At 38.0% G+C, this 24680-nt stretch overlaps 1 protein-coding gene across 11 annotated transcripts in view; it reads right to left on the bottom strand.

The window, feature by feature from the left end:
* Positions 1-215: 215 nt before the first annotated feature.
* MEF2C (myocyte enhancer factor 2C) overlaps positions 216-24680 on the bottom strand; it is a 160954-nt gene continuing 136489 nt past the window's right edge. For 5 of the 11 annotated variants that reach the window (XM_046000022.1, XM_046000018.1, XM_046000017.1 and 2 more), the window contains exons 7-11: positions 13984-14156; positions 12426-12449; positions 11413-11542; positions 10676-10811; positions 216-5002 (exon numbers count right to left, since the gene is read on the bottom strand). In XM_046000022.1, the coding sequence (XP_045855978.1) occupies positions 4681-5002; positions 10676-10811; positions 11413-11542; positions 12426-12449; positions 13984-14156 (785 nt within the window). In that variant the 3' untranslated portion in view covers positions 216-4680. The remainder of the gene's footprint in view (positions 5003-10675; positions 10812-11412; positions 11543-12425; positions 12450-13983; positions 14157-24680) is intronic. The other 6 variants (XM_046000028.1, XM_046000024.1, XM_046000023.1 and 3 more) reach the window with 3 other exon arrangements.

Here is a 24680-nt window from a genome sequence, read left to right as displayed (position 1 = left end):
TGGCTGAGTACATGTATCATCCCAAGAAAAGAAATCAAGTTTACACCTTTCTTCCCTCCAAACACAAATATCCCCCTTTTGTAAATGTATTTTGAGCTGGAAATTCAAAATGCTCACTTGCACTTGTGGGAGAAGCTGCTTTTAGCCAACACTATTAAGTGGAAAATATTTAAACAGCAAAACATTAATTAAAAAAATGCACCACAGACACTGCGTCACTAAGAAAGCCAGTAACTTTACTGAATTGTCTGCAAAATACAAATTATACCTTATTTCCAGCAGGAGAAACTTTTGAAAATTCCCCACTTTTATTCACTACAGACAGCTGAATGAAGTCCCTTGAGATACACAGATGTGGTTTAACTTAGTTATAACATCTTGTCATCTAGTGGCGACAAAGTCCAGCTTATGCCGCTGTGAGCCTCTATTTGAATATTTGTTGCAAATGCTTGTATGCCCTCATTTACAAGCTATTTTAATTACTGTCATGTAATGGAAACAAGTCCCCAGAAAAAGAAAAGGAAGAAAAATGATACAGCAAACCATCTGAAGCAATCCAAGTCCTATGCCTACAGTGACCCAGGTCTGCGAGAGAACACTAGTACTGCATTCAGACCACAACAGAATCCATCCCTTAGCTGACCTCTCTGAATTAAACTGAGGTATGAATCAATTTGAGGTATGAATAGGGAAGGCAAAATGCAATACCCGATTATGAAAATAACCAAAATGGACAAATTGAATGTAGAAGATATGTGGCTTGGATTGCTCCACATCTTTGGTTAAAACATATTAAGAAAAGCCTTTAATTACATCTGTAGTCCGAAGCATTCTAACAGACACCAGTATTCCGTCAATCTTCAAAAGATCTGTAGTGGCAGGAAATTAACGCCATGTAAGTGACGACATCACAGCAGATGGCACAAATGGGAACAGATGAAGTCTGCCATGCTCAGCTAACAGCCTTTACTGAGAGGGTTCAAGTGGCTGCTTCTTTAAAAAAAAAAAAAAAAAAAAAAAAGCAACTTTTTTTTTTTTTTTTTTTTTAAAGAAAGAAATTGCGAAGCATTTACCCTCTGGAAAAACAAACAAAAGCAAAAAGGGGGCAAAAAAACCAAAAACACAAAAAAACCCGCTAGCTCTAAATTAAAAGATGGGTATGTTAAGAAAAACAATACATCAAAAGTGTGAGAGGGCAGACATTCTTTTAAAAAGTGTATTGGAATTCTTTTCTTTTCTCACTTTAGTCAACCTTAAAATGATCCGAGGATGATAGGTATTTTCATATTCATCATTACAAAATGCTAAATTCCACCTTTGGGAAAAAATAAGCCATTTTACTAAAAAACACAATTTTAAAAAAGATTGAAATGACCAGCCTTCCCCTCACCAATGCATACAATATACAGGTTGTGCAGCTTCCCTATATTGCATCAGTGTTACCAGTATTTAAGCTTAATATTACCAAAAATTTTTCAAAATAGGATTAGCTATAACAATATTTGTAGCTGTGTAAAATGCTACTTAGGATTCTTTTACTTGCAATGAAGAAATGTTGCCTAAAATGTTACTCTAGGATGGGTTATGTAAAATCATACTCCCTCAGGGCTCTGCCCTAAACTCCTGAATACAAAGGATTTACTGTGATAAAAACCCAAAACCATACTAGCTTTGCAAATACAATAAATGGTAAATTACAGATAAGGTAGAAGGGTAAAGAGAGACAGTGATTGTTTACAGAAAGTGACTCATCACAATCAAAATTGTGCTTTTCCTCGTTAAATCATCTTTAAAAAAACTCTCAGATTATCCCTTCGCTATCTTGCCACCACTCTATATGAATTCAGTAGTGGGAACAAGAGATGACTGGCATCCGTTTTCAAGTGATTCTGTTCTTCTCATGTTCTCATAAAACTATTGTGAGAACTGCTATAAATAGCCAAGGCTTCTGCTGGTACTTTAGCTTACTTTATCTTCAGCAATATAAATTCACTTTTCCTTTGTTGCTGAGGCAAATTGCAGGTAAAAAATTAATATGGCTATTTTTTCATAGTTTCACATAATGACCCTTTCCCACCCACTGGTGAATTTCTGCTGATATTGATAAAGTGTTTTGAAATGACAAAGAACATTTGTGACATGTTTGCATATTTTATACACATCAAGTTATAAGGATGGTTCTAAGGATGGAATCAAGTCTACGGTGAGGACAATGACTTTCTTAGATTCCCCCCCACCACGTGTGAATAAGTGTGTGTGTGTGTGTGTGTTTTCAGGGATGATTCTTTGTTTTTCCTCTAAATAAATGATTTTCTTTCATGTTCCATGAATACCTTAAGGAGTGGGATATATGGAAAGGTTGAAAGATGTTTTTTCTTTTGTTTTTAATGTAGAAAACGTTCGTACAAGGCAGGCTAGCATCCTATATGGATATGACCAAAGGTGCGATGTGGTCTAATTGTGGATTTCAGATCAAGTTAAGAAAATACAGCTTAGTCAGTAAGGTCTCTTGGCTTTTGCCACCCAGCGGCAGCCTTTTACAGTGAGAAACACATAGCAACTATGCAAGTGAGAGAAAAGGATGGATAAGAAATGTCCTAGACGTGCTATAGCCGTGTCGAGCTTACTGTCTGCATCTTCGTTGCTGTGTATGTCAATGCACATGAGTGGAGATGAATCGACAGATCTTCACATTCCAAGAGAAGGAAAATCATTCCTAGATTGAAATCTCTTTTCAAACAATATATATCAACGTTTTTTTTTTTTTTTATGGCACTCACTTTTTAAAGGGTCTGAAAATTAATCCCTTATAGACGAATATTAGACAAGAGTCATTGCTATGTTTTGTAAAACTAAAAAAAAGGGACATAGAGAGGTTCTTTAATGGGATTTCTTGAAATGGCTATTAAATCTCTTTATTGAAGAAAAAAATAGATGACATACATGCTTTATGCAGAAGTGACATTCGGGGGTCCTGCCACACCGGGGTTGTTCAACAGTCCTGTGTTGCTGACAAGGTTGTTGAGGGTCAGGTAAAATAATTAAAAGTGGATGACGAAGCAACTATCCCTTTACCTGCTTCCTTCTTGTCTAGCACCCAGTCTTTCACATTTTTCTTCTGTGGGAATTTATGACTTGTGCGTTGAGTAAACGCCATATCACTGGTTTCTAGGGCCATATTTGCAGGACATGTGCCCCGACACAGCTTCTCTATTCCGGGCATGTTTCTAAAAAGTGTCTCAGATTCTAGGCTGAAAAACCAACCAGATAATTTAGGATCCGGGCAAGTTAGGGTACGCACTTACTGAATTCCAAGATGCATGGTGAAATGGTGAGATCAGAAAGGGGCCCTGCATTTGATAATAATGCAAAAACAAAAACAAAAACAAAATAGCATGAAAGAAACTCATTAGTATATACAATGGATGTCAGTTGACCCAGTAGATTGCTCATGTGTTAAAAACAATTTAGGGTGTTGCAATGTGATATGTTCTAATCCCACAGGTTATCCTTTTGACAGCTGACCTTGAACTTATAAAACGTATGCAGAGTAAAAGAAAACAGAAAGAAAATAGTTACTCAAGTGTGCAACTGCACAAATATACCCCCCTCCCGCTATTAAGATAACAAAACTTCTGCTATTACCATAATATTATATATATTAGAAAGCTATACACAAGCATGTTAATTTCACAGATTTTTTAAAAGATTCTTAATATTTTATATAATTAGAAATACACATTTCAAAAACAAAACTTCTACAAAGAGAAAACAGTTATCTTGGTTAGCAAAGCATGGAGTTCCTCATGGCTTAGGGTAGTGCTTTCTATACAAAAAGTCCTTTTTGGTTTTTTACAGGACTGTTTAAAATATTAGCGAAGCTATCAAGGGGGAAAAAAACACATTTTGGCTTAAGTAAACTACAAAAAGCCACAAATGCTTTGCAAACTCTGTCTTACCTTTTATATGAAAATAAGCAAAATGTAATGTACATATTTTTATATTTTTATTTAATAAGAGATGCAGACCCAGATTTATTTATTTATTTAATTAAATACGTTAGCCCTCAAACTCCACATTTTTTTTTTTTTTAAATAGGTATGGTCCTCTTTTAATGGTCGTTGATCCTTTTTAATGAGTGCCATACGCCAATGATATGCGTGCAGGTTTGTGAGCGCGTTCTCGGGATGTTAGGTGACCTGGTGCGTTCCTAACATTTACCAATGGCCACCCTTTGCCGGGTCTGTCCAAAACATCTATACATTTTTCTATATGTTGCATAACAGCTGCTCTCTCTTTCAGTAAAGATCTGCCGCTTTTGGCAAATGTTTCCTTTTGTCTATTTACATGTAAATAACGTTGAACCTGCAACATGACACTATCTATTGTAACATACATTTTGCAAAGGAGCACAACAGTGAAAAGAAGTTAGCCTTAAAATCTATTTTGTACAAGTGTTCTGTTGTACAACTCAAGTGCTAAGCTTATCTCAGCATTTCTGTTTATCTTTATACTGTATCACTGAGGCAATTTAAAAGTACTTTTACAAAACAGAGTACCTGACTTTTTTTTTTTCCACACACAGCACATATAATGCATATCGACCCCCCTTCCCCATTAAGGTATAGCACACACACACACTGCAAGAAAAAAAAAAAAAACTATTAAGTAATAATCTGATCATGTTGCCCATCCTTCAGAGAGTCGCATGCGCTTGACTGAGGGACTTTCCCTTTCGTCCGGCGAAGGTCTGGTGAGTCCAATGGGGGAGTGGAATTCATTCCGGTGATCCTCTCGGTCGCTCCCGTCGTACGAACTGCTACAGCTGCTCAAGCTGTCAACAGGAGATCTCCCCGCCTCGTGGCGCGTGTGTTGTGGGTATCTCGAAGGGGTGGTGGTACGGTCTCTAGGAGGAGAAACAGGTTCTGACTTGATGTTGAGGCTTTGAGTAGAAGGCAGGGAGAGATTTGAACTCTGAGATAAATGAGTGCTAGTGCAAGCTCTGTAGGAGGAAAGGAAACCCAGTTACAGATGGAGGAGGCCTGGAGCCCCCAGGAACTCACAATTACATCAAACATCAGCTTCAAGACTCGCATAGACACCAGAGCATGCCCAGAGGGAGGAGAGCGTGCTCGGAAGCACTGGGGGGCAGTGCCTGCTCAGAGCCACTGAGAATGCCTGGGAGTAATTACAGCACTTAACGGGGCCAGGCCTCGTGAATCATACCTCTAGTCTCTGACAGGCTCCCTACACATGCAGGTTCCTGGCTCAGAGAGGCTTAACATGACATGCTGGAAAAAAGCATTTTCTGTGTCCGTGGAATTTCTCCCTAGACTAGTTCCGAAATCTAACCTAAGATTTAAGATACAACATTTTGCTTTTGAATGAGACGTCTCTGACTGACTAATGCCTGTGTGTGGAAATTACTGCAAAAAGCCCGTGACGGATATAAATGGTTCCTTCCACGTAATAAGGGCGAACACATGAAGTTGTACAGTCTTCAGAAAGAGGGAAGAGAGTTCAAATTTCAAGCGAATAAATCCCTAAAATGCTACACTTCACTGTATCTGGTAGAAGACTGGAGGGGGGAAAGACGGGGAAGGAGGTTGAAAATCATTGGCCAAAAATTTAGTGTTGGCTTAAAAACACTTAGACTTCCTACCCCACTAACACTGGTCAAGGGCTGGCCTTTCCTCATCCTTTCTGTTACGTGGGACACAAGTGGCGTCTATTTTCCACAAGAACCTCAACTTCATCACTGCCATTCTCTCCCTGCCGCAGCGTGTAGTAGGATATCACTCAGCCTGTAGTTACAATTGGCATGAGCTGAGAAATCTGGATTTGTCTAAGGAAAAGCTTTTGTAAAGAAGGATCTAGTGTGCTTTTATTGTGTTTATAAGCCTTAACCCTCATTTATTCCAGGAGAGTATAACTTTCCCTTCTTCCCAAATGTGGAAGAATTCGGACACTGGGCACTCTGGAGGGAAAAGCGTTAAGCCCTTGGGTGTCAGTTGGCAATCGCAGTGACTTTGATCAGGATAAACTGGGAGAACGCTGCCGACATCAATTTTAAGAGGCTCGTACTGCTCCTGCATTCTGATCGCACTGACATCTGTGGCTAGAGTCAGCATACTTGCCCACGTTGTTAAGAGAGCACAGATATCTCCCCTAGTGAGCAGTCACGGTGGAGAATAACCCATACAGATGCACCCATTCTAGACAAAGGAAAGTGAGCCTACCTACTCAGGGACGTGATTATGTTACTTTCAAATGGAGAGAATTAGGTGACATTAAAAAGTCATTACGAGCAGTGAGAAAATGGGGATATATTTCAGAGGAAAAAGTGGAATAACTTGGGGTTGGCTTTTTGGGAGATGCAACTCAGGCTCAAGATGTATAGAGATATAAAATTAGTCAAAATGAGTTTATCTTTGAGTGATGTTTTATACAAAAGCACCACCTACTGGCAAAGAATTACTTTCCTTCTCTTAATAGATGAGCTAATGCCTAGAATGACCTAAAGGAGAATTATTTGTTTCCCTAATAAGCCTTTCTTTCTCCAGCTTTTATGTTATAGGATCAAAACAGTCTGAGCATTTATATCAAGTTACCACATTGAGTGCATATGATTTTCAATCGTCTGTTTATACTTGCCATTATTTACTTATAGTTTTTATTTTACACTGCATTGGTTTATTGATTTTCTAAGAGTTTAATTAAGTAATCTTTAAATCAAGAAGATATTAAGCCAGGGTTGGGGGGGGGGGAGGAAACACCTGTATTTCAAAAAGATCCATAATGGTGGACTATTTTATCTGGGTTCAAAGTTACTTAATGATTCATTTTGATATCAGAGGAAATCATCTTTTGATTTCTGGAAGAAAGAATTTTCCTGGCTCTCGATAAGAAAGGCTATTTCACTAAAATTTAATTAAATGCTTCTACTATGAATCACACAACTCTTTAAGAATGAACGTCAATTAGGAGTCTGTAAACAAAGTGGTGTCTCAACAAATACTTTGGCTGCCCTTTGACATTTAGATTGCTTCTTCACAGGCAGGGAGATGTGGACAATTAGTAAAAAACTTTGGTGAGATGGACTAGTAGAAGCAGTTGATCTGGATGGATTAATTAATGCAAAAAACAGTGTAATCAAAATGCTGTTTCCTTAATACAGCTTTTAGAAGCTGCATTATCTACGTATTTACGGTATCTCCCATTGTGAACTGGCTTGTATTGGTTTTGCCGCTTCGCTTCCCCATGGGAGATACAACTCACTGCTTGTGTTATCCCTTCCTGTAAACAAATAGGCGAGTCCCTCGGTTTCCTTTCTAGTGGCATGTCCTTTGACACTGAAAGCACATATGAAGCATTTTGAGTAGTTCTGGGGACGCTAAACGCAGTCTTGACATGTACGTGATGACTGAGACTCAGCTTCATTCTACTGGGGTGGAGGATTCGAAACAGAATGAAGTGTAATTGGCTGGTCTCTGTTATCAAATTATTATCTTGGAAAGAAAAAAAGCATTAGAAATCCCTTCGCTGGATACATGCTAGATTCAGATACAAGCATGTTGGTCTGCTTGTTCTGGAGAGCAAAATTTGTATAGACCCAGAGAATTGTGAAATACTCCCTGTGTGTGGGTGAGAAAGAGGTGGGTGGGGAGACAGAAGCCAGATATGCGAGTTGCCCATCTCCACTCCTGCTGCAAGTTTTCATGTACTACAGATGCCTTCCAACTGGGAAAACACCTACCCTTCCCCATAATTGCTCAGAAATGAAACATGACTGGATAGTTTTTATTCAAATTTCTTACTGCCTCCGCCTGGAAATTAGACTATCAAACTATATTTAACTTAACCTTTTAAAAGTTGTCTTTAAACACCCACATCAACAAAGATGGTGTATAGAAATGCTTCCAGAAAACAGGCTGCCCCTTTTTAAGGCGATATGAGAAAACTGCTTAAAAATTTGAGGGTCATTTGCTCAAATATTCATGTTCAAAGGACTGTCACTAACCCTTGATGGCAAGTTCCTTCTGCCAGTCATCTCTGCTTCCTGCGTCAAATCAATGAATGCCGTTTATCTGACTTGGTTAGATAAAATCAAATACTAGATAGAGTTAAAAATACAGCTTTTAAGAATTGATGGTATTTCCATCAACAAAACATGAAGAGCTCTTTTATCCTCTTAATTTTGGGAAAGAACTACGGTGACCATCTTGGGCTGCTGGGAATATATGCTTTGGAAGAGCTGAAATATATTTTATTCTACTCTGAACACTGTATCTCACAGAGGAACGTGAACCCACCACACAAGAACATGAGGAAATGGTAGCCTAAAAAAAAAAAATACTGATTTTTTTGAATTAATTCACACTGTAGAGAATTAAGGCACCTCATATAATTTATTTTACATAAATTTTACAACTTGGGATTTTTAAAAATAGTTTAACATTTAATTGTGTGAACAAAGGCTAGTCCCTCTGAAGGAACCTTTTTTTAAAAGCTACTCTGGCGGCGCCTGGGTGGCTCAGTGGGTTAAGCCTCTCCTTCGGCTCAGGTCATGATCTCAGGGTTCTGGAATCAAGTCCCGCATTGGGCTCTCTGCTCGGCAGTGAGCCTGCTTCCCCCTCTCTCTGCCTGCCTCTCTGCTACATATGATCTCTCTCTCTCTGTCAATAAATAAATAAAATCTTAAAAAAAAAATAAAAATAAAAAGCTACTCTGTGTGTGTGTGAGTGTGTGTGTTTGTGTGTGTGTGAGAGAGAGAGAGAGAGAGGAAGGAAGGAAGGAGGCTGGCCAAAATCAGAATGTGTGGAAGGGGTATCTTATCTATTTGAGGGATAAGGGAAGTGATTAAAAGTGCATTAAAAGCTCACAGACTAAGTTCAGAGTCAAATACTGCACCGTGAGAACCGTTGTTGAAAGAAACCGGAACTAAACAAAATGCTTCATCCCTGGCTGTTGTAATTTGGTTCCTCTGCAGGCCAGTTCTCTCCCTTCTCATTTACTGAAGATTTTATTAAGGGCAGCAGAGAATTAGATTCTTCCCGTGTAATAGAAGTGACTTTTAAGATGACAGTATAGTTAAAAATACATTCATTTATATGTAAAATGCAGATTGTCGGGTGTTACAAAAAAACAAAAGAAAGCCACGTTCAGATAAAATAATATGGCTTTTGACATTGATAATTTCTAAGGAAATCTAGTCCTCTAATGGATGAATTTTGTGAAACATGAGATGTGAACAGCTGCCTTGATCTTTGCCAAGAAGCACGTACAGTGGATTCACTGCTTAGTCCTAGTGCTGCGACACCGCATGTATGTACTTCAAGATTGCCTGGATGGTATCGTGTACTCAGTCATAATTATTTCAAAAAGTTACTGCAGTAAATGTCTACTTGCATAGTTAACAATTCTGAGAAAATTTAAATGTCCTAAAAGGAGAAACTCTGTTGCTGATCAGTATTTAATATATCTTCAAAGTTAACAATCTTTTAAGAAAGCATAGCCATAATGTCACGTAAATTTATTTTATTGTTTTCATGGAAGGTTAGATTTTCAACAATAATGATCAGTGAGCAGGATGCACATAAGCAAATAGTGAAGGGGGAAGACTCTATTCTAGAGCACTCATCTATGTGAAATCAATTCCACAAGAAAGCTCGGAGGGCAGGGAGGATAAGAGACGAAGTTGTGATGTCAGGGATTTTTTATTCTCATCAGTGTTTTATTCTCATTATTTCCGTAGAATCAGAAGCATAGAGCTAGCTAACTATTCTAACCACATGGCTCGGCAGAAAAGTAAAAACGAGGTAGGCATATAGTGTTTCTAAAATACAAGCTCTTATCTTTCAATATTATCTTCCTAGTATTTTCTTCTGAAGATTAACTGCAGTTATGGAGTTATTAGTTAAACTTAAAGTCAGATTTCTGATTCACGTTTTAAGCTTAAAAAAACTCTCTGTTTTACAAGGAGTGTGAATTATGAATTCAGGGCTTTTTAAAGGTTTGAATATTTCCATACATAAATAACAGGAGTCATTTCTATGATAAAGACATTTCTCAAAATTACCACAAGGGGGCAGAAATACACATATTCTGATTTCAGAAAACAACGGAAATTATTTTTATACCCAAATTTAGGTAATTAGTGTATGTGCATATACACATATATTTATATTTGTGCAATATCTATAAATATATAACCATATGATGAGTACACTATAAATATATGAAATCAATGGAACAGGAGATCCCGTAAGTACTAGGTTAAGGTTACCATAAATTAGATGGTGTATGCTGAGTGATAAGGGTTCACAAATACATCTAAAATTTAAAGAAATTATAACTGTCTTCTTATGTCCCACGTGTGCTATATGAAAAGTTAACTAAATGAAAGTTTTTCATTGATCAAAGTGGAAACCAATATAGCCTAAAACAATAGGGAAGTAATGTATCTCATTATCACAGAGCTCCCCTTCTTTCAAAAAATAAGGAAAGGAATATCTAACCGATTTAAAAGATACCGATCTGATAATTACTTTCCCATTCTGATAAAGTAGAATTTTACATCCTTTAATGGGACACTAGAGAACAGTATCTAGAGACTGCTGTTGTCATCCAAGAACACATTCTCAAAGTGTTTTATAATAGAAATAAGATTGCTTACCCCAGCTGACTGAGGGCAGATGGCGGCATGTTATGTAGGTGTTGCTGTTGCCAGCCAGTTACTGACCCAAGATGGAGAGCGCTGGCGGTGTTAAACCCAGACAGAGATGACAGGTCTGCACTACTCAGAGAGTACTCTAGACCAATAAATAAAACAATGAGGGAAAACACTTAATTTGAAAATTATCAAATGGTAAATACACATTTCCAACTCAAAAATACTCTTCTTAAAATCATGTAATGATTCTTATAAACTCTCTTACTCTGGGGGTAGAAGGAGATAAAGCATCAGGAGCAATTTTAATTTAAAAGAGATGTATCATTTACCAAAAAATAAGTATTCCACAAAAGCTTTAAAGTAGTACAGCTTGCAATTTTAGTTTACTAGAACTACAATCTGGCATTACAGTATATACGTCTTTGATGATCTAGAAATGTTTTTTAAGCAATCCTGAGAAAGTGAGCTTTCTATTATATCCAAGAAATAATGGCTCATTTTCCCTGAAATTGGTCTTTTATATTGAATTCAGGTCAGGTCAATAAAACTTTCAGTCACTTAAGAAAGAAAAATATGGATATTCACTTTGTCTTAGTAACATATAGGTAATGGTATAGTCTCTGGATGCCACAGGTACTAAATGAAGTTTCCTAATAGACTAAAGAATAATATCTTTTTTTTATCTTGCTTTTTAATAAAAAGTATTTAATGCACTATTTGAACATGGTAAAGCTACTCACCGGTACCATATGTTGTTGAAATGGCTGATGGATATCCTCCCATCCCTTGTCCTGGTAAAGTAGGAGTTGCTACGGAAACCACTGGGGTAGCCAATGACTGAGCAGACTGGGAGTTATTTATCCTTTGATTCTTTTAAAGTAAATAAAGAGATATCATTGATAGAATTTTTTAAAGTTAAAAATATTAGATTTCAGTATTACTTTTGTGTATAAAGAAATAACTTGGTACAAGTCTCATGAAATTAATCATTTAACATGTGTCTCTCTGAACTCTGCCAACCCTATCATTTACAATCCTTCAAGAGACCAGTTGTTGCCATAGTAACCCATTACATCAGTATCTCCTAGGCAACTGAACTAGTAACAAGTACCATAAGCTTTATTATGGGTAAAAACAGACTATGTTGAAAACTGATGAAATATGTATACTGTACTCCATTGTTTCAGTTTTTATTCAAATGCAAATTTTAAAAAAATTAAAATCAACCATGGTGGTTTTCATGCTCAGTTCTATACACAGCAGAGCAGATGGGCGGAATTTCATGCTACATTCTGACCAGCAGGTGGTGCTCTGACCACTTTTTTCAGATTCTTCTAAACTTCCCTCAGAACTAAATGGCAAAGCAGCTAACATGTATATTTAACTCCTTACAGCAAGAAGATTAAAGATTCACATATATTTAAAAATCATGAGACTTTGAATTCTTAGAAAAATAAGTATCTTCATGGTTTAAATAAGGAAATTATTTTTGTTAGAATTTTACAATAAATCAAGTCCTAAAATAAACTGAAAACATGGTCTTCACTTGTGAAGGTTGAGACAGAAAAATAAATAACCTGACATTCTTTTCAGGTGTGTGATACCTGAAATTAATGGCATTTAAATATGATTCACTTGGACACACTATGGTAACTTCTGAAATCTTCCCATTTTACTGGAGCCACTCCACCTAAAAGTCACCTTGGATTTCTCCTTGCAGGTGCCATTTAAGGGAAGTACTCTTACTACTTACCAAGAGCAGGTCGACATCCTCAGACTGAGAGCATGGGGAAGGAGTTTTTATTAATTAGTGTCTGTAAATATTTATAATTGGGCAAAATCTTTTCAACAAAAGGCAAAGTATCTTCTGATAGACACAACAGTTTAAACAATTTTAAAACCTAGACTCTACAGATAACTCCTTACAAAGACATTCTTTGTTTCCCTTAATGAGCTGTTTGTCTCCAATGTGAAGACAATCTATGCAGTTTTCTGCACAGGTCAGTGTCTCAACCTTCATTATTGCAGCACCACGTTTTGGAAAAAAAAAAAAAAAAGATTGTATTTTGAAACCCCACTTGCTGGAGGAGGGCACGGCGCTGCACCTGGCTGCTGGTGAGAGGCTGGTTGTAGGACCACTCACAGGATCCCTGGGAGAACATCAGTTTTAAGGAACTTAGAATAAATCTGTGGATAGAGACAGCCTGCCATGCATGGCCCACACCGCTTGGCTGTGGCCCTGTGGGAGGTTTTATTTATTAGACCCAGTCTTTCCGAAGGGAATGTTGCATATTATGTGATTTTTTTTTTTGGTTGATATTCAAAATTAATCTGCACTGTGCCATAATAAACTAATCAGCTTGCAGGACGGTTTTACCCTGAAGCTTGCCACAGAGCACAGAATGAAAAAAAAAGAAATGTGTTTGCAGAGTGATCTAAATTTGTCTACTGAATCTTGGTTTTAAATGTTCTCGCTCTTAAGCAAAGCTAATTTGGAGAACACTGATGTAAGTCTCTTTGTTATTGAATTTGGTCCCACAGTTATTATCTTTGTTTTAGCCCTGCAGACCCAGGAGAAAGGAAAATGATAGAGTCCAGGGATATTATTTATACTTCTTAATTATTTATTTATTTTTTCTTATAGTGCCAACTTTTTTTTTTTGATGTAAAATATAACCTTTGTTCTCAGAATGCCTAGGATTTTAAGACATTTTGCTTTTCAGAGGTAGTTATTTGCATGAAAGGCATATATGGAAAGATGAACTGAGGCAACGTACAGGCATGTGCTATAGTAATCGTTGCAATATACCTAAGAAAAGAATGGCTAGCTAACATGAGAACATTCATTTAGAAATTATGGAAAAGATTTTTCGTTGTCAGCACCTTGAGGACATAACTCGTTCAGTATTATAAAAATCTGTTATGAAATTCCCTATTTTGTGAGCTTGATTCTACCATTGGTCAAACTGTATGCACCATAAGCAGAGTAGTAAGAAATGATTTTTTTCTAATTATAAATTGCAGGTCTTTAAAAAAGGAAATGCTTTCTTTGGTCCCAGAACAAGAGTTTTATAGGGGAGTTTATTGGATGTTGGTTTTTTGTTTTTGATTTTTTTTTTTTAACATGGAAAACGGAAATGTGAACCAGTTACCAGAAATAATGGCTAAATACAAATAGGGCTCCAGCAATAGCATCAATAAGTTAATTTTCTGGGAGCACCTAAGTAATTCAAAATGTTAGAAAGATACAAACACAGCAAAACATATACAAAACATTATCAACATTTATTTGAAATGTAGTTTCACATTACCACTGATGGCATCGTATTCTTGCTGCCTGGTGGAATAAGAACTCGGAGATCTGGTTTACGGTTATTCATCCCTAAATTCATGGGGGGAGGAGATTTTGCTTGCATATTCTTGTTCAAGTTACCAGGTGAGACCAGCAGACCTGGTGAGTTTCGGGGATTGCCATATCCGTTCCCTGTTAACATAAAACAATGAAAGCATTCAGGAAGAAATCTAGATTCAAGCATGTTTCTAGAGAATACACTATAAGAGATTAAAAATCAAAGCTTAACAGGGTAAGACATACAACAAAGTCTGTAGGATGACTAACAGTCTCCATGTGAAGACTAACCCGGCCAGTTAGTTTTTAAATATTCTCTGAAGGAAGACGAAAGACGTTTTAATGAGAAGAGCTAATATATACCAACTTGCTCAGAAATCAACATATACTTTTATTATTCTACGAAAAAAAAATTCGGGAAGAAAGTTCAGGGTCTAAGAAAAGCACAGAATCGGTTCTGCACTTCAATTGACTCGCTTGGCAGAGGTCTGACTGGCGTGACTCACTCTTTCAGTTCAATGGTTTGGGTTTTATTTTGTGTGTCTGTGTGTCCTCAAGTGAAGAAAGGGGATACCAGTAAGACTATAATTTCTAGGACCTGCAGGAGGAGTCGCCTCTTCCACAGTTTGCTGCTGAGTTCCCCTTTCCTTGGAGTGTTTTCTCCTTATGGTTTTCATACGTCTGGTTTGCCCTCCTCCCAAGTTCAGCGTATGACCCTGAAGGCTTGCTCTCCTTCAAAAGCAGGACTCCTTCTTAAGAGCTGAAATGAAGGCATGTTGCCACCACTGTGGTGCCAATTCACCAAGGCACAAGAAGAGTCATCTAAAGTGGACATTGAAAGAGTTTCGGTAGATAGCTGATGTTTAACCCACTACTAACAGAACTGGCTCTCTGAAGGGTGCCATTTCTCATAATTCAAAATACACTGCTCCTTGACAGGAAGAGCTATGGAGGGAGTTGGTACAACCACAGCTGAAGCAGAACATCATCTGCTGGTTTTTTTCTGCTGCCTCTCACTGCAGAGGAATAGAGACCCGCTCTCCAACCCGCTCTCCAGTTTTGCTGGAAAACTAGACAGTTGTTTTCTGAAGTTCTCTAAAGGAGACAGTCAAACCTCGCTGTTACGGTCAGTCATCATTATCATTATCCTAAAACACAAGTGTCTATTACCCCAGGACGAATGATACTGTGTGCTACCCTGTGGGGAGGCAAGGACTTGGCCCCAGTCCTCAAACGCCCTGCAATTCCTTTGTGGTAATCCAATACACACATGTGAAATGTCCAAACCAGAACAATGCAGCCTCGGGGCAGGTGCCTACAGAGAGGTGCCATCCAGATTAAGTGTTCCTGAGCTCCTAGGAGGGAAGAGATTATCCAGTGAAGATTCACCTAAGAGACAGGAGTTGATGTGGGCCTTGAAAAAAGAGAAGAGATAGTAAGACATGCTGAGCTTGTGATTGGGCTCAGGGAAAGGGCTGAGGTGGGAATTTACAGAGCACAATCAGGGACACTGTGAGCAAACTGGCTAGTAGGGAACTCATGAAAAGAGAGGAGTGTCAAAGACCTTAGAAGGACACGGAGAACTTGACTTCCAGGCTGATACATCTTGGATTTAAATGGCAGAAATGCAGACCCAAGAGGGTCACAGAGCAGAGGGCGAACATGGGCCTCTAAGTGGACAGCGAGATATACCGGCATTGGGATATCCTGTAATTTGGAAGGTCTGGGAGTATGAAGCAGTCTGGAAACTATGGTGATGGCCTGAGCTAAAGATGAGGAGGGAGTGGGAAGGCAAAGCACAGGTATATTTCAGGAAATATTTATGGAAACCTCTTTTGAATTAAAATACATTTGAGGCAAACTGTGTAGAGCACATTTGTTCTTCATATCCCATTCATTTACCTGTCTCATTTTATGCATGAATAAACAGGCTGAATATATAACAAATAACTACAAGATTAAATCTGTCAATTGGGTCATCCGTAAAATTCTCCAAGTTACTGGGAGAAAAATAAAAATAAACGAACCCCCTCACCCCCACCAAAACATGTGTCAAGGACACAGTAGTTTCATAGGAAATGTTGGTTGAATTTGAATATAAATTACTCTTCTATAATAAAACCTCACTGAAAGTCACTAAATTCTCTACAGCTGGCTAAATATGTCAAAAGCCAAAATTTTCTTTTCCAGTTAATTTGGACAGTTTTTGGTGGTAAAATTTACTATGTGAAACAAATACATTGACCTAGTATCACTAGGAGAGATACAAAGAATTCGCTTACTTGGAAAAATGCTTGAAAAAATCGAATTTATATTTAATGTGTCTTAACTGAATCATTCTTGTGAATATGTTAAGACTCTAGTTTTAATTAATAGATTCTACTGGGTAAAAAGAGGCTGAGAAAACCAAGACAAAATTTGCCCTATACTTTCCTGTCTGCTGAAGTTCCGTCTGATACACTCAATACGTATGTCACTCACTTATCTCTTAAGCCTGCGTGAGATCTGGTTTAAATAAACAATTAAATGGAAAATTAGGTGGGTAATTTCAAAAGAAGGGGGGAAAAAGTCAGTTAAGCAGTGCAGTGAAGCTTGAATAGATCAGAGGAAACTAAAACTCTTGCTTGGTAGATGCCAATACTGGTTTGCATGGAGGAGTTATTTTGCTAAAAGGAAGTAAAACCGCTTTGTGAAATGTGTTGTCCTGTGATATGACAAGCACGGGGCCAGTGTGTGAAAATGGAAATGCTTCACGGATGCTCTGAGAAAAGTTTTTTTTGAAAATTAAAAAAAAAAAAATTCTACAGTAAACTCTCTGAGAAATTCCAACAAAAACCTACATCTTTCTGCCCACATTTTTAAACAATGATCTAAGGCAGCAGGAAAAAAAAAAAAAAAACAGTAAACACACGTTATAGTTTTTCATCCAATAAATGCCTCAAAACTAAAAAAAAAAAAAATGGATTTGAAAGCATTCTATTTTTCTCTTGGAATATTTCCTGTTATTTGGAAATTATGCCATTTTAGAAGATTAGTCACATATTTTAAGGTGTTTCCATATTGAACATAAAATATTTTGAACCACGATGACACTTCTTAAATTCATATTTTTAGAGCATAAAGTTATTTTTAAGAACAAATAAATTCTGCCTTTTACCGGTGAATTTCTGCTGTTTTTAGCATATTGTGCCAGCTAGCATTTTGGAGCCGTATAATAACCATTTCTGTTTCCAGCCACCAAGTTGTTATTCTTTTGGCATAATATAGATTCAGGAATGCAAGACTGTGGATCCTAAACCAGTGATATAGAAACCTATCATTTGAAAATCAATGATGAATACATGCGTGTGGTTTACTGCTAAGAAGAGCCTGCATTTAAACTGGCTTGGAAACCGCGGGCCTCCTCCTCACTCAGAACGCTGTGGCCTGCGTCGAGGCTGTTGTCCTACCTTAAGATAAATTCACCCAAGAGAATGGTCTCATTCAAAGTCAGGGGTCAGGGAGGTGGGAAATGCCAGCTCTCAATAACCTTCTAATATACGCATTCAACCTTTCTTCATGCTGTGTTTTAATGTTACCCTCCGCCTGGACCACGATCAATTCAGATGTGACTTTATGCAGATGTCACAGTCCTCTGACCACTTAAAAGCACAAAAATTATAAAGCATGAGTGAATGGATTTCCTGATTATAGATTATAAGAAATGAAGAACAGACCGACTTTAGAGTCAGTTTGTTTTATAGTTTGATTTGATTAAAAATATTGTTTCACATAAAATAAAACAATTTAAGCATTCACAATATAATTTGTAGGAAGGATAACAGAATCGATCTCGATTGGTTACAAGTTTCTAAACATTCATATTAAAACTAGTGTAAATATACAAAACTTGAAATGTGGTGTTAGGAGAAAAAAACTTTTTTCTCTCCAGTTAACTTGAAAACACTTGCTGCCTTTTTTTTTTTATTAGTGACTCCTATTTTAAGAAGTTGTAAATTCAAAGACCATATTCCTGGCTTAAGAAGTTGTGAGAAGGACATTTTGCCTTGTCTCACAGAGCGCAATTGAGCATGTAGCTAGCTCTCTCTGAGCCCAAAGTTCTAAAACTTCCTCTTACTTGGATGTTTAGACATGAATCTCTTCACTTTCCCCCTAGGACTTTCATTATAAATACAAACATACAAAACTAATAAGCACAAAACAGATACTAGTCTTTATGAACCACAGCTAATTTTTTTCACGGGCAACATTTTTTTCTTCAGTCTCCCGAACTGTCCTCTTTGACTATCCCCGCTTCCTCTTCCAGCTCCCTATCCAATCAGATACCAAATCTCTTTTTCTTCAGAAATGCCTCCCTCCATCCCTGCTGCCACCATCCTAAGGAAGGCTTTCATCACCATTTGACTTGGTCTTTTATCAGGGTCCCAGGTCTCCAGTGGTAGGGTTCTTCACCAGACCTTAAGACTGTCTTCACAAAGATCGTGAGCCCCTTAAAGCTGTATGCAAACTTCTGTGCACGTGTGTGATAATAAATCTAACGTACAGTCTCAAGAATTTCTCTAAAATTTTTTCTAAACGGCTGTTTCTGTTATATTACTTTTTCAGACCATACTTAACACTGTTGGGTCAGTTCCCTGCTTGGCTCTCAGAACTGCGCATAGTCTGACCCTGTCTCTGTTTCACCTAATTCCCAATGTCTACAGCCAAGCTCACAGCCCTCTGGATACGCCTGTGTCTTTGCTCTAGCAGTGTTTGCTCTTTTCTTGTTTTTGTTTTTTTAAATATTTTATTTATTTGAGAGAGAGAGAGAGCAGAGTGGGGGGGGGGTGAGAGGGGCAGAGGGAGAGGGAGAAGCAGACTCCCCACTGAGCAGGGAACCCGATGTGGGGCTTGATCCCAGAATCCCGGAATCATCACCTGAGCCAAAGGCAGACACTTAACCGAATGAGCCATCCAAGCATCCTGTTCTCCTGTTTAATTCAAATTCATTTTTTAAGAAGATTTTATTTATTTGACAGAGAGACAGAGAGAGAGAGATCACAAGTAGCAGAGAGGCAGGCAGAGAGGGAGGGGGGAGGCAGGCTCCCTACTGAGCAGAGAGCCCCATATGGGGCTCGATCCCAGGACCCTGAGATCATGACTTGAGCCAAAGGCAGAGGCTTAACACACTGAGCCACCCAGGTGCCCCTCAAATTCATTTTTAAGAATCAGCTAACACCCCAACTCTTTCACGAGAGTTCAGACAACTTTTCAGACAACTCAGCCCACCTTGAACACACAGTCCCTTCTATCTCGTTGCAATTTGAAGCAGTGATACATGCAGAGGGCTAGCTCTTGAAGTGTTTCAGATGCTTACAAAACGGATATACAGACTATGCTGGAAATATTAGGAATTACTACTCAGGAATGGCACCAAAAGTTAAGTTACTGAGGGAACGTGAGATGAGAACTGAAAGTGTAATATGTTACTTGCTAATTTCAAATATCGAAGGTCTCTCTTCTACGTGCTACTTGAGAACATTTCTTATTTTAGATAATGATTACACACTGATGACCAAGTACACCATTGAGACAAACTGCTCATCAACCATATGATATTAAAGTCAGGAAATCACGCAAGTGCCCAACTACTAAATTTGTTTAGAGAGAGTTAATTGAAGCTTCTTTTTCACTTGTTGCACCTGTTAATCATTTCACAGCACATTACCTTAGCTAACTGCAAGTGGTAGAATCAAATAAAGTAGGAATTTTCCCTGATGAAAAAGAAAACTCTGAGGCACAGGCTCTTTTCTTCTTTACTGATGAGTGTTTACGCTTCCTGTCACAGGTTTTCTCTATACATCTCAACCATAATTTACTCATATGGAACGTTCCACCAAAAGTCGGGCTGCATGATATCCCAGGAAAAAGAACGCCGGAAGGGTGGTAAGTAAGAATGAGCAAGATTTTACTAGGTGGTCCAGAGAGAGAGACTTCCCGGAGACAGGGAATACATGAAGGATCTCAGAGTCATGACTGTACTGGGGAAGGATGAGTATTCCCATGAGAATGGAATACCAGTGGTTTTAGAGAATGCAGTTTTCAGAAGCTGGAGAAGCAATTTTGACTAACACAAACCTCTCAGATCATGTTAACGTTACACCCTAGTCTTTACGCTAAACGTTTATTCAACTTCACACTATAGAAATCAAGCAAAGTTATAGTTCGTGAGTGGTAAGTGACATCCTTAACTGTGCTTTAGGAAAAGAGTGTCCGTGGGAGTGGTAGATGAGACGTTAGACTGCTATAGAAAAGCTAGTTAGGAGGCATCTGCCACAGACCACGTGAGGAAGGAGGTGGCAGAGACAGGAAGACCTAGAAGGCAGATAGGAGTCAAGGTCAAAGGAGGATAAAGTAGATAAATCCAGGTTCTGGGGGCGCCTGGGTGGCTCAGTGTGTTAAAGCCTCTGCCTTCGGCTCAGGTCATGATCCCAGCGCCCTGGGATTGAGTCGGGCTCTCTGCTCAGCAGGGAGCCTGCTTCCTCCTCTCTCTCTGCCTGCCTCTCTGCCTACTTGTGATCTCTGTCTGTCAAATAAATAAATAAAATCTTAAAAAAAAAAAAAAATCCAGGTTCTGGTCTTGAGGTCTCCATTGGAGTTCCTCCAACCACACTGAGCCGTAGCTTTCTTAACCCTAAGCCATCATTTCATCAGTGTGAGAGAAGCATAAACGCAGTCTGAATCAGAGACTCTCACATACTTGTCTGAGACAGCCTTCCCCAACATGACCATGCAATAATATTAACAATATCAAACACTTTATAGAGTACCAACAACATCAAGCATACATTTTGAGGACCTTGAATAGTACCAGGCCCCTAGTGACCGCTATAGAATTGTTCGCTATTATACATGGATATAAAGCACCTTGAATCCTTGCATTGACAGCCTTGTCAGGTACGAATAGGATACCTGTGTTACATAATGAGAAAGCTTAACAACAGAGAAGTCCAGCATCTTGCCCAATGTCAAACAGCTATCAGCAGATGGAACCATGATTTGAACCCAGTAGCGTGTCCAGAGGCCATGCTCTGAAGGATGGCAGTTAACCTGCTCCCTGAGAACTGGCACACTCCGGAATTCTGAAACCCCCTGTATCAAATCTCATTCTAAAATTATAGGAATGTGAAGGAAAAGAGGAAAGGAGTAGAGGGTGAGACCAGGGATGTGAGAGACCCAAAGGGCCATCCTAAGCCAGAGGTGATGGGGTTTCTTCAGGGACACAGTCAGCTTGGCCAGCAGAAATGGCATTTCTGGTTGAGAAAAGGCTGAACTTAGACAAAGAGGCACAGAATGGTGATGTTCTAAACCGTATTTCTGGTCTCTGGGATAGATAAATATTTACAAATAGGAAATATTGGGTTCAGCAACACTAAATGCCAGAGCAACTATTTAACTTTCAGTGTGCTACTTCAAGTGGATGATTAAATATGCTCTTAAAGGTAGATTCTGTAATATTTTAGTCGATAGCCTCTCCTGTAATGGAGGGTAAAGATGTTTACCTTCCTATTGTCAACTTAAGAGAACAGCTTCCATCAGAGACACTTAACACGATGGTGAAATGCTCAGTGTTTTAGAGTATCTGCTCTTAGTTGTTACCTGGAGAATAACTTCTAATACATAGGTGTATAAACTGATTTTGTTTTGTAATTTTTTTTTAAAGATTTTATTTATTTATTTGACAGACAGAGATCACAAGTAGGGAGAGAGGCAGGCAGAGAGAGAGAGAGGAGGAAGCAGGCTCCCTGCCAAGCAGAGAGCCTGATGCGGGGCTCGATCCCAAGACCCCGGGATCATGACCTGAGTGAAAGGCAGAGGCTTTAACCCACTGAGCCACCCAGGCGCCCCTGTTTTGTAATTTATTAATGGTATCTTATTTTTTGGAATTTGGGGCAAACTGCCACAGGAAAGCATCCAGTTGAACCTCTGATGTATTGATTTTCTGTTTTTACTTTGGCAAAAGGTTTTACCAACTTAGGTTTTTTATTTCTTTCATTGGAACAATTGAAAACATTTATAGCACACTGTCTTGTTAAACTAGAAGTGTCACAGACATAATAATGCCCACTACCGTCAGTTAATTTTATATCTGAGTTAGTTTAGGATAAGTTAGTTTCCAGTATCAGGACACTGTTTTGTATCTCAAACATACATCTTTTCACAGTCATTTGAAATCACTTTAAAATTGTATATAGTAAACTTGTTCCTCCTACCCTACTGGAAGCAATGCACTTAAAACAGTTTTTAGTAGAAAAATACTATGACCTTCTAGAATTCAGTTATATTCACTGAGCCTTGAATGCCTCAAACCTTGTTAAAAGTGCAGAAACTATGTTATTTAGCTATTACGAATCATTATCTTTTTTTTTTTTTTTTTTTGAGGGAAAAGGAGATCTTTTTCATGGGATGGCTCTAAGGCAAAGGCAACCACAAAACATGTGGAGGTCAGAAATCTGGGAATGATGAAAACTTTAATATGCCTACTGTGGAATAGAGGCAGAGCAGATTTTCTGATTCTTATCCTGGTAAAGACTCCTGATTACAGATTCTTAAACATAAAATCAAGTCTCCACTCTATCTGAGGGTTTCTTAGGGAAATAATACAATAATGTATAATGTTAGACTATGAAGAAACTCCTGTGAAACCTCAGTGTCTTTTGTGGTGTATTCTTAGAAAAATACTCCAAGAATACACAAAAGCCAAGACTATTCTTGGCTGTACCAGTTAGAGGGCAGTAGACATTCTACAAAGAGCTTGCCTCTTCTACTTGACCATGTCACCCTGATGCTGAATCAGACCTTCACGGAGTTCATATCTACCCCACTTGTCCTTGATATTTCTTGGACTTGTTTTGTTTTGTATCTTTCGTGAAATTAACAGTCTACCCGCCAACTAGATCCTGAACGTTGAACATTCAGCACATACAATAGGCTCTGGATTGTGAGGCAGAAGAAAAGAAATTTTACTTATTACTGACTTGTTTTTTCAAAGATTGAGAGTCTGTGTCACAAAGCAGGTTTGTTTTGGCAAACCAGTCTTTCATTTGTCCTAACAGTCATGTGGGTCAGGCATTATCATCCCAATTTTTGACAGATAAGGAAACTGAGGTTCAGGGAGCTTCTGCGACTTGTCAGTAAGTGGGACAGTTTTGATTTGAATCCAAAACACAAGCTGCTTCTACTACTTTATTACAAAAGCCAGATGTTTCAGATTTAGAATGCATCCTTGGATTTCTCTGAATAAAAGCTCCATTTGCAAATAAGGAGGAATCTGACAACCTGATGTTTTCAATGCACAAAGGCACTCAAAATATCATTCTACTTTGAGTACTGATTTACTGAAGGGATAGTTTTTAATTGCACCATAAAAATGATACTGAACCTTGCTATCTTAAAAAAAAAATTCCACTTAACAATGAATGATAGATTTATGACTCACTTAATTGTTCACTTCTTGAGATTTTGGGGCTGTCTCTTCGCTAAAAATGAGGGGGTGTCTTCATTATTGACACAATCGTTCATTCTCTCAGTCATTTTTATAAACAAAAATATTGAGACAGTACAAATTAGAGAGAACGTGACAGAAGAGAAGGAATAATTACTTGTGGTTTTAACATTTACACAACTGAGGCAAACACATCAGAAGATGATAATGTTCAAAGTGAAATGTGTTGCACTGTACGGCTTGCACTTCTGTTCTGCCTCGGGTTGATTCCTATATTCTATTTATCCCCACCCTTGAGGGTAGGGGCCACAGCAGACATCTCTGTGAAGCCTACTAGTGCTCTACTTGCTTATTACACATTTAATAGATATCGCTAGGAGGGCATTTAAGCTTCATTTTTTGCTTAGGAAATCAAGAATATAGATAATTATAATACTGACATATGAACATTTATTCACAAGCACTTACTCTGGTGAAAGAAACTTGTGCAAGGTGCTGCCTTGTATCATTACTCATTTAATTTTCACAACAATCCTAAAAATGGGAATTCACAGCCTTTCCAAGGGCAATAATGTCAGCCCTAGAATAACTTATATGTCATGTATTTTCACTTATTTTATTTTATACACTTATTTTATTTTTCTAAATATCTGCCTCTGGATTATTTCTCCAAATTACTGCTCATGCAAAAATTTTACGCCAGGATTTTCTAGCTATCTCTGAACTGCTCAGTGTTAAACTGAAAGTTCCTTTTTTCATGATTGTCATGTAAATTAATGTTATCATGTTTATGTAAATTGACCATAGATTTAGATTTGCTATTGTTACTACATTAATAATAACTTATATTAATATAGCAGGCTGTTTTCTCCCCCCACACTACAAATAGAGCATAATCAGTTCTTCACTGTAACTGGAGGTTGTACATGGAATGTAAGGTCAAGAAATTGTGAAAGGAGGGCAGAGTGTTTAGTAAAACAGTTAACAAGTAAATATTAAATTCCGTTAAAGCGATAAAATGGAACAATAATAAGTAAACCCGGTGAATATTAAAGCATCCCGTGGTCACATCCGTAGATTATAAATTAAAATTGTTTATCCAGATTTTGGTACGAGATAGTTTCCTTTCATTGAAGATAAACTAAAGGGATATATTTTATTTACTCTTTCAAATA

Source organism: Meles meles, chromosome 3 (assembly GCF_922984935.1).
Source record: "Meles meles chromosome 3, mMelMel3.1 paternal haplotype, whole genome shotgun sequence".
NCBI classification, from domain to species: domain Eukaryota; kingdom Metazoa; phylum Chordata; class Mammalia; order Carnivora; family Mustelidae; genus Meles; species Meles meles.
The sequence above is the reverse complement of the archived record's forward strand: the minus strand, read 5'-3'. Positions and strand labels throughout refer to the sequence as shown.